Source organism: Zosterops lateralis (assembly GCF_965231275.1).
Source record: "Zosterops lateralis genome assembly, chromosome: 1".
NCBI lineage: Eukaryota > Metazoa > Chordata > Aves > Passeriformes > Zosteropidae > Zosterops > Zosterops lateralis.
This window is the reverse complement of record NC_139762.1, coordinates 78,607,783-78,619,033: the sequence shown is the minus strand read 5'-3', so window position 1 is coordinate 78,619,033 and position 11,251 is coordinate 78,607,783. Positions and strand designations below refer to the sequence as shown.

The 11,251-nt window shown below is 38.8% G+C and overlaps 1 protein-coding gene across 2 annotated transcripts in view; it reads right to left on the bottom strand.

The window, feature by feature from the left end:
- Positions 1–11,251, bottom strand: part of ANKH (ANKH inorganic pyrophosphate transport regulator) — a 105,828-nt gene that overhangs the window by 11,560 nt on the left and 83,017 nt on the right. For both annotated transcript variants that reach the window (XR_014592051.1, XM_083880934.1), the window contains exons 9-11: positions 1,801–1,930; positions 1,051–1,174; positions 364–463 (exon numbers count right to left, since the gene is read on the bottom strand). Coding sequence is in view for 1 of the 2 variants with exons in the window: in XM_083880934.1 (XP_083737060.1) it covers positions 364–463; positions 1,051–1,174; positions 1,801–1,930 (354 nt within the window). In the remaining variant the exon portion in view is untranslated. The remainder of the gene's footprint in view (positions 1–363; positions 464–1,050; positions 1,175–1,800; positions 1,931–11,251) is intronic.

The following is an 11,251-nucleotide window of genomic DNA, read 5'->3' as shown; positions in this document are numbered from 1 at the left end:
ACATGAGTAGTTCCTATGCCTACATGAAAATGCTACATTGTACTGCAGTAGCGAATACACAGAGCAAAACGCTGGTGGTAAGAACAGGATATCCATGATATACATGTTTTGAGAAACAAGAGGCTCTCTGACTGCAGACCAGCATGTCCCATGGCCTAGATGCCCATTAGCAGCTGGACGGCACCTTCTGGTTTTATTTCAGCCCAAAGACTTTCCTTGCTGCACACCCCTTGAGACCTTACATGGAACCAACTGAAGTGAGGACTCTGGGGAGTTACATTGCTAAAGTGTAACTTAATCTGAACTAAAATCCACTATATTCATCACCTGCTTTCATCAGATCCCACAGAGACTAATTCTTACCTGTTTCCTATAGACATAACAGGCCGCTATTGCAACCATGGTGGATTCTCCCACAAAACCAGCAAGAAGGGATCCTACTCCAAGCGTGGCTCCATGAACTCTGTTGGAAGCATAGAAAGAAAGCAGTCATTGTTTTGTGAGAATGCATGAGTCATAATTACATTTTCACTGGCATATATAACCAATCTGCTGATAGAAATATTTTCTTCAAAGACACAATACACTGCCTAAGAGAATAAGTGGTATTTTAAAGGACTGGTTTGTTTTTAATGGCTACACTGTTCAGTAAAAGAATCACACTGAATCAAATGATGGACTAAGAATTTGAAGTCTTTTACAGAATGCTGTAGAATAGATTATTAAACTTATAAACAAGATATTCTTCCATTAGCTTTCTTAATAGTGTGTTTAATAACATGGAAATAAATTCCCCTTAGGACACGCTTTTGCTTCTTTGACATTTGTGTATCTTTTCCAAAGAGACATCACTATTGTGCCTGCCTAGAGCAGTCACGCTTCTACATTTGTAAATGTTTCTTTTCCAGGTAGTGACACTATTTAGGCTTTGTATCATGGTTAGTATTTGGAGAAAATGTTCTGAGCTATGCAAATTCAGCTATCAATTGACAGGGAAGAGGAATGAAGAGGACAGTAAACCCATGGGTTCTGTGAGGAATAATGATTTACCCTAGGTAAGGCAGCACGATGAGACTGGTGATGAGAACAATAATCCGCAGCACTGAGCTGGGTGCCAACACAAATGTCTTCTTCAGAGTCATCAGCCAACCAGTCAAGTGTGCTCTGACAGTCACTGTTCATAAACAGGGAAGAAAAAGAGGCAAAAATAGTAAAAAAAAAGTTGGCCATCTTGTATGCATCTTTTCCACACAGAGAGCACTGTTCAGAAATAACCATTGCAAAACTTACTGCTGGTAACTTTGCACCCTACTAGAAAGGAAGTAGATCTTATGTTCAAATTGCTTTAATATACTGATTTGGTAAAATGAAGAAACAAAAAAAATCAGTTATGGACAGCACTTGTTCCTAAGAGCTGCTCTCTTAAAACTAATTTATTAGACAGTCAATTCTCTTTTCTTCATTAAAAAATCCCCAAACTATCTCCTTTCTTTAAGAGAAGGACTTCTCTTTAAGGAAATTTTCCAGCTGGTTCCTGTGTGGCACATGGTGTAACAGTCAGGCACAAAAAAAGGTATTTACATGTACCTATTCCTGTATTTATACTTTACCATTATTATGAAACTGCTTTGTCGTATGAGCAGAAAACACTAAAAGATGTTCCATTTAATTACAGTGCTAGGAATTTGAAACATTTTGATTATGGCTGTCCAGCTTGTTTTGCTCTTTTATTACATAATGCTTATGCTCTGAAAGAGCCACTGAGGTTACGGAACTTTTATTTTCCTTTTATTTTTTTACCTGGAAGTGGAAAAAAGGAGAAGATGCGCAAAGGAACGACACACAGCTCTGCGAAAGCGAAGTCTACTCCAATTATGTCAACTAAAATCTTCTCTGACACATTTGGTGTCCAAAACATCACAAAACAGAGCTAGAAAGAACAAGATTAAAAATGTTTATATTTCATAAGGGAAGTACAAGAAAAGGTAGGCCCTCCTGGACTAAAATATTTGTTTACTGATGAGTAGAAATTGCTACCAATGGTAAATATACATAGTATAAATTTATATTTAGCTTGCATTCAAATACATGTGTACATAAGAGCGATACTTTAACTTCAGAAGCAATTCCTACTCTTAATTTTTCTCACATACCAAGTGTGATGCATAGAGAAAGAATTTTTATGGTTTCTGCAAATGGTTGTACGTGAATAGTCTATTGTTACACAAACAGTAAAACCCCAGAGTTTTACAGCACTTGATCTGGTTAAAACACTTGTACTCCTAAACAGACTATCAAATTTTTTAGTAACTAAAGATTTGAAGTCCTCCAAGACCCAGAGATCTGACCTGAATCTAAGATTAGGGGCTTAAATTTGCTGCTGGACAGAGTACTGTTGGTATGCAATAAGTCTGATAGCACAGCAAAGGTATTTAGCACAGTCCTGCAGACACAGTGCTCTCAGGCTACAAATCCACTAAGTCTTGTTATTTTCATTAAAGAGTGTTTAGTCCCTGCAGGGAAAGGAATATTTCCCTGAAAACCCATGACAATTTGGTACAGTGGTAGGATATGCTGTTTAATTTTTTGCTCAGTCCTGAGGCTTCCATCTGAACTGAAGGGGCTGTTGGCAGCTGCAGGTCTGGCTTCAATTCAAGGCACTCACTGAAGAACAGTCCTGACAGTCCTTACAGGACTTTCCCTATAAGAAAGCATACCTTCAAGTATACCTACTTTGTTATTTAATTTGATTTTGTGACTTAAATAATTATTTCTTATTGTTATTCTTGTATCAATACTCTTGTAACAATATTCTTGTAACAATTATTTATTTATTTATATATGTTATTTATTGCAAAGTGAATATTAAGGAAGTGAGCTGACTGAATGGTACGAAACTGGGGACCTTAAATGCTCTGACACTCCTCTTGTCAAGTTACAAATCTGTGTACCCTGTAAATTATGCACATTGGCTGTACAATAGAGTCTGTAAGACTCTATTACCACTCTGTTATAATTTAGCCTATCACCCAGTATCATAGCAGCTGGCTCTGTTCTTTTTATCTAGTTGTCACACCCTACATGTTCAGATGGCTTTTCAAACTAGCCTTTGAAGTTCCTACCACCTCTAAGACAGCTGGGATTTCACTCTCATTCTTTGGTAGGGTGTCAGAAATTGTCCTTTCTGTTTAGCCTCCAAGCACTCAGACTGTGGAAGATTCCCAAGGCCTGTCACTGATTGAGCTGTGGGAGATCCTATGTTCTGACTTTCTCTGTGGTGAACAAAACATTTCACATTCCTGCCTAAAGGTCCATCTTCAGTTTTCTTCTCCACTTCTTAGAGTAGGAACTACTATTTATTTGTTACAATTGCATATTTTACTTGACTAATCTGATACTGTCTTGCAGTGTATCTCCATTACCTCTACAGAGAACAGTAAGTGGTGGAAGGTAAGAGCAGAAGACAAAAGAACTGAACACTCCTTGTGCCAATCTACTTGTACAGGGTATGACTAGAGCAGAGGGAGTTGTGTGGTTGAGAATTTAGTTATTAAAAAGTAACTGTACAACAACAGAGTGAATTCTTTTATTGCTGGAGACACCCTTAGGCAGACTGCAGTCATTTGTACTCTCACTGCAAATGACCGGTAAAGCAGTCATACAGGGAATATTTTGTCAAATCTTTCTTCAAAGTCCAATAAATAAAGTAAGATACAAAGATGCCCACTCTTAATTTATAATTTACTTTTTTCATGAGATCAAGGACCTTTACACTGCTTGCACTGCACAATGCCATTTAGTGTCCTAGTGAGCAGTAGTTTCTCCTGCTGCCAGATTCCACATGTGCATGCTAACACACAGAGCCTGCCCACTGCCAGCAAAAGGCAAACAGAGCAGTCTTTCCCTCTTCAGCAGCTACTTGAAAAAGTGATGAACATGGTTAGACAGGCAAGCAAATGGGTGACCAAAGGCAATGTATTCAGTTCCGCTCCCTAAAGGTTTCCTTCTGGCCCTAATAAGAACAGACTCAATCTCCACCCAGCTCCCACCGGAGTAAGGTCAACTTGCCAGTCAGGGATAATGACTTGCACCCAGGTGGCATGTGGTCATTCCTCCTCAGCTGTTGCAAATTGCAGTCTCCCCCACCCCTGATCAGCAGAGAGTTGTGCTGGTAAATGGCTTCAAAGAGCACTTACACAGCAGCTGGTGGGTAAAGACTGCTAAGCTCAAGAATAAGCCATTTGAGGAGGTGAGGCACGGTAGCAGAAGGACCTTCTATTTCTGTCTCAGCATTCTTCCATCTTTTCAGTTGCAATACTGATAACTAATTTCATTTTGCTAAGAGAGCCCTCTCCATCATCTTATGATATTCTCAATGCCCATAGGGAACAAAGCCTCAGGAAAATAAATTGATGCTTTGCATCATTTGAGCCCTCTGCAATTTAAATCCTAGAGTGCTTGCAACTTTACTATTTCAAAGATAAAATGTAGTGGAAAAAACCCAGGTTCTACTTCAGGCAAAGAATAACGCTAAAATGCAAAGCAAGAAGGTATTTCAGCTGCTGATTTTGTTACAGATGGTGTATTCTGAAAATAGGATGAAGTCAGCTTTTTTGTGATTCTGAGTGGTCTTTAGGATGTTGTCATTACCTTGGTAAAAGATGATGCCTGACAAAAGACTGGAGAAAATGGTAACGGTAGTCCAGGAAAACGTGGCACAGACAATTAGAGATTCGCTCTACTGGAATAAACAGTACTAACTTCCTGCGACTCAGATCAGGAAAGATTTTAGGAAGTAGATTTAGCAATAGGATGTTTCCTATCTTTCTCCTAATTTAACACTGTTTTCTCCCCCCACTTTCATTTCTCTGCATGTCTGCAAGGTTAAAAACAGAATAAATGGCTTGGTTGGGGTTACAGCTATACCTTCATTTAATCTAATCAAGAGATGAAGACTAAACAGTGAAAGCTTCTGCAGAGGCAAGCAGCATGCATGCAGAGTGGCACTGCAGCTTCAGGCTGCAATCGCAGCTGGCTGTTGAGTGTTGTATCTGCCAACTCTGCTGAGGTCAAATCATTTCAATGTTTTGGGAGTAAGGATTTTTCTTGTAGAGTTCTAGCAACATAGCTTATTTGGTTTTCTGTTGCCTTATGGTATGAGTGCAGCATGATATTAAAAGACAGTTTTGATAAAGCTTTTCATCATTCACCTGAACTTTAACTTACCAGCAAGGAGGGCTTTAAAAATAAAGGAAGAAATGAAGGTGTAAACAGAAGAGTGGAATGCTACAGAGAACAAGCAGTTCTGCATAAAGACAGACTACTGTATTATCAATTGTAGTATCAACAACAGTAACCTAAGCATTTCTGAAGATGTTTTAGTCATTTAAATTGATCTGAAGGGTTTTGGGTTTTGGCATTGTGCCTTTAATTGTTGTACACTAGTAAAATTTGAAAAACTTTACTAAATATGTCAACGACTCACAGCACCATAAGAAAACTAGTGCAGCTGTACTAGCTCAGATCAAAGCTCCAGTTAGATTAGTACTGTCTCCCTGCTGGAAGCCACTGGGAGTTGCCAAAGGGAAGGGCATCAAAAACAGGGCAAGTGTAGTGTAAGAGATGCCTTTCCCAGTCTGATGGGAGTTATGGCTCCAGGAGTTCAGTAATCCTGGTGCACCTTCATCCCATGCAGGTTATGCTTTGTTATCTTCTATTAGTGGGTTTTTATCGGATATTAGTGATTAGTGCATTAAAAGTAAGTAAAAAATGCTCTCACTTGTGGCTCAGACAGCCTTGTCAAAGAGGTGTGCCTATTTTTATTTGGAACCTGGCTATTTTTAGCTAACAAATTCAGTGTCTAAGCATATTCAAAAGTCAAAATTAAAAAACTGCTGGTCACCAAGCCTGAGAGAATGCACCAGGTTTTTTTGTGGGTTTGTTTTTTTTTTTTTGGTTTTTTTTTTTTTTTTTTTTTTTTTTTTTTTTTTTTGCATAGGGAAAGTACAGAACTGCTAGTGTTCATTTCAATTTCTCTTTATTCTCTTAAGTACAATTATGGCATTTGACTTTCACAAATGATTGTGATGAAAGATTGTTCATGAGATTTTGTTTCAAAGGCTCCATGTGTGAGTCTGAATGCTTCTAGTTCTTGAAAAATAACAGTCTTTTCATAGGCCTTGCATCTCCTGGAAGCTATTTCCATTTATTCTGGTTGCTGACAGGGATTACTAAACCTCAGAGACCCAGTACATAATGCATTATAATACATTATGCTAACAAAGGCTATTGTCATGTGTATAGTAATCTGCAGGGTGCCAGACTGATTTGCTTTTCAGTACTTTGTAGAAAACGGCCTGTCTTTTGAGACATTCATTGATAAATATAAAGCACAAAATAGTATTCCAGCGAGCTATGAACAACTGTACAGCTTTTCTAGATTTGTGCAGTCTTCAGTAAGAAGAAACATTGGCAGATGACAGAGACATGGTATGGCTCTATGTTCCTCAGAAAGAAATTAAGGAATCAAAAATGGATGGTTTTAAAAATAGGTTAGACATATGCCAACCTGGAATGAGTCTGTAATAATAGATTTTATTGTCGGAGATGGTTAACCTGATAAAGGTTATCTTGTGATGAAATGCAGTTCCTATTTTTCTCCTGCAAAAAACCTCTCAGCAGATGTTTCATATAATTTGTTGAACCTGATATATTTGCAGAAGTATGGCTGTCCAAGGGAAGTGTTTTACCCTAAAGACATTGTTGTATGTATCTATTGAGGATTGTAGCTTAATTTAACCTGTGCCTTGTTAATTTCCTATTACCATTTATGCTGCATGGTGCCCAGTGAGGGCAGAGGAAACCTACTTTGAAAATTATTACACATCTCAGCTTTGAATTGCATCTCGGGTCTTTGGGCTAGTATCAGCTAAGTTTATAACTGTTATTGCTATGAAGAATATAAATCACATCACACACCATTTAGTCTTTCGAACTGTGCAATAAACAAATCAAAAAATAGCCCAAATCTTACATGGTTGGATCTCCTGATTTGCCAAACATCTCCATGGTCTCCCTCTTTCTGACATAAACAGAACTTCCATAATTCTGTCTCCTTTCAGAGCTTGTATCACACAAGATAAGCTGATTTCACAGATATATTTTTGGAGTCAAGATAATATCTTGTTCTAACTAGCATCTGTGTCAAATTCTGGATTTCTCTCCTCTGTCCAACAGCCTATTTTTTAAGCTGTTGGAAAAAAGTTGTTTAATTTGTTAGTGCTGTTTTTACAGCTATTTCAAATCTATATCTTCATCAACCTTGAAAATTTAGTTCTCTGAATGACTACATGGTACTGGAGCTTTTCACTCAAAATCTTACTTTAGCATCTTATTGTTAAAAGAAACTGCACTTCTGTATTTTTATGAAGAAAAAAGTTACAACAGTTTGTGACTGTTAACTGCTTACTAGTACTGAAACAACAGAAAGAGTTAATATTGCCCCCCTTTTCAGATTCCCATTGAGGTGTGTTTCCATGTTGAATAGAGGTGTGGCACAGAATACAAAGTCCTAATACCTCCTGAGGCTACCATGCACCTCTCAGGTAGTTGGAAAAATACAGAAAGAATTCAACAGGGTTCTTATGAAGGAAGGTGATGCAGCTACTCATTGATTTACACAAAGGGCTTTTGTGTTTTATTGTGGGCCAAGAAATCATAAAGTCTAGGTTTTATTATAAAGGCATTATTCCCTGTTGTCAGTAAATTGTATCTAGTTCACCATGAAAATAATCAAGTAAAAGCCTTGTTGTCTTTAAAGACCTAAGGGGATTTTTGTGGGTTTTTTTTTCAGTGAGGTGTTTTGTTGTTTTGTTTTAGTTTTTTGAAGCACAGTTCTATAAACAATCATAAAGTTCTTTGGAATCTGTGGAGGAATTACTGGGTTTCATACAACACTGAAGGCCAGCATCACTGCCTCGCTAGAGACCATAACCTGGTCCTTGCCAGAATGAGCCTGCAGACTCACGCTATCTCTGCTGTATTCCATGTCAGAGAGCAGTCTCTGCAGAGACACACCTGCAGTTTTGAGGAATTTTTGATACACAGCACACAACCTAAATTTATCATCCCGAATTGTTTGAGACTTTGTGGCATTAAGCCACAGAATATTCTGACTTACAAGGGACCCACAGGGATTATCAAGTCCAACTCTTAAGTGAATGGCCCACAGAGGGATTGATCTCACAACCTTGGTGTTATCAGCACCATGCTCTAACCAGCTCAGCTGATTTCAGAGTCAAGGTTGCTGCAGTCTGATGCTCTGTTGAGACACATCATGATGTGTTCATGTGCCCTGTAACTCAGAAGAGGTCAGAAATTGGGTCCTTTCCTTGTGTGGGAAATGTAAAGTTTTCAGGAGCAGACTGTCCAAAGCCTCAGGGAACTTTTTCTGACTTCACAGCAGACACTGGTGCAAAAACTGGACCTGAACCCCTGAGGCCTTTCCAACCTGAAAAATTGTGGGGTCCTATGAAACAAAAAATCCTGGATTGTGGGCAGTAGAAATGTCAGACCACAGTCACATTTGAAACTGATTTATGGTAATGCTGATGACTTGAATCACAAGGACATTCTCTTACAGTGATGATCCCTCAGGCACATGCAAGTCAGTATAGATTTCTGTGAACTTTGTGTTCTGTGCAGGGGGTGTAAAGCTGGACTCAGTCATCATAACATTTGTCAAGCAGCGGGGGAACCAGAGCCTGCTTATAGGAACACCCCTAACTTTAAATCTCCTCCTGAAATAATTGGTTTATACATATCTAAATCTCCCCCAGCTTTCCAGAGTGACAGAGCACTACGTTCTTTAGAAATAAGGGCACGTTCAGCAGCTGCACAATTCACTGATGCTCTGATGGCATTAACACAATGCCACATCTGCTTTCTCTCCATCTGCTGCTGAAAGTACTTGGGTGGTGTTTTCCAGGCTGTATTGGGTCACTAAATTGTTTAAGTTAGTCATTATATCTTCCCAACAAATTATGCTGCTTAAATTTTTTTACAGAAAGAAGAACATTTTACTTCACTTCTAAAAAGCTTCAATAAACCAAGGATGGCAGATTTCTGGTCTCTTTTTGAAAACTGTCCATCTCCCAACTTAGTAACTATTTCTGTCTCAAGTTTTCTGCACCCCTTGCTGCTCTTCCTACTGTGAACAGGGAGTTTGAGCAGTGCCATTTTGCTGCAGGGACAATTTTTGATGCTTCCTTCTCTGCCTGCTCCAGGCACTCATGCAGAACAGACCCTTTGTATGAAACCTGAACAATCATGAAGGAGACATTAATCTCCACCTCACTGGAGCAAACAAAACCCCTTTGTTCCAGGACAAAGGCTCAATGCAGTACCATGGATAGGACAAGGCCCTCGTGAGGATTTCATAAAGTTTGCCTTTGATGGTCCAGCATCTTCCTGCACAGGCAGGAATGCTTCCATTCATGTCTGAAACAATTTTTACAGAAATGGGAACTAAACCTGACCTTGAAAGGTGAAGAGCTTCTTGAGCAACTATCTGCCAATATGCCATTTTCCAATTGTTATTTTTGTGCCAGCAGCCTGAAGATTAAAAAAACCCATCTTGGAGTTAAGAGATGGGCAAAATCAAAGTAGTCAAAATAAATTCCTGCACTGGATGAGTGGTATTACTCTAAAAGCTGTCCTTGACCTTCATATGATCTACAACAGTAAAGTCAAAATAAAATGGATTTTGTCTTAAAAGTTAATGCTGCTTTTTAAAAGTATGGATATTCTAGATAAGATTTGCCAGATCTTTTTAATACAATAAGGCTGTAATGAGACCATTGATGAAGTAAGATTTGAGAGAGTTGGGGAAGTTTGGAGAGTTGTCTCTGTTTTTGATGTTCTTTCTTTGTATACTCACAAGAGATAACGACACTGAATTCTGTCACCCAGGGAATTTCAAATACTGGCATGGTCAGCAGCTGGGGTTGTGTCCTCTGAGAAGGACAAGATTCTTCTTGTGACATTTATTCCTGTGGATTTTACTGTATCTCAGTCCAAATTTGCCATGACTTTAGTAGAGCTGGGTTGTAACCTTTGATAATAAAGCGATGCAGAGATGCAGAACAAAGGCAGCCAATAAACGGAAAAAATGAACACAAATCCAATGGCCTCTGCAATGGCTTCAGCTTCTGACACTGAATGTCACAGGCAGATATGGTGGCAGCAAAATATGGTTCCTACATACATTTCACAAAATCACACAATATAGAATCACGCAATAAAAACAGCAGAGGCTGGTTTTCGTTAATGCAGTTACACAAGGCACTTTAAGAAAGTTGGGTCTTACGTTATCTTCCATTTATAAATTTTAGTGCAGTGGTTGGTAACTGACCTTCTGTAATTACAACACTGCAAAACATAGACCCAGGCCATGTTTGTTAAAACACAAGCATTTCAGAAACTGAAAAGCATTATTGCCATCAGAAACCTTTTTTCATGGTGTGGCACAGCTGTTTCTTCTAGTAAGGCAGAAATTATACAGTAGCCAAGTGCTCAAGACAGAACAGATTAATGAGCTTTCTAACTGGACACTATATTGCATTCCCCATGTGCAGAGAAGATGTACAGTATCTGAAATGCCAAGGAACGTAAATGTCCTTTTCAGATCATGATGCTGTTCCCTAGATCATGAGTCAAAAATTTGCAAAAAAAATGAGGCTTTGTGAACTTCAGTTCATTTTTACCTACTTGTTCAGCTGCTGTTCTGCACCATCGATGCACAAAGACTACATCTTTGGCTCTCTCTTTAGTATTAAATATGCTCATATTTCACCAAACACCCCTCCAGTATTGCCCCTTTTCTGAATTCAGACTTTGGTCATTGTGGACCATCTTCAGAATGCCTGCTAAGAGTTGAGATGGGGAAGTGGGGAGGTTTCAGCATTGCATGCAAGTTAGATGCAAAGCACAGAGAAGAAGGCCTAAATTAAGGATCTCAGAAATTCCCACTTTGTTCAGATATCAGCTTGTGAATTAAGAACCAGTATTAGCAGCCTGGAATGTTTATAGCTACCAAAGCTATCCAAGTTGCCATTACTGGGTGATTTTTTCTGGTAGCGACCCTCTCAATACACTGAGGAAATACAGGGCATCAGTCACAAGGAAACAGAAACAGTTATTTATTTTTTTCTTATTCCATTTTTCAGCATCTTGATCACTTGAAAGCGTGAGG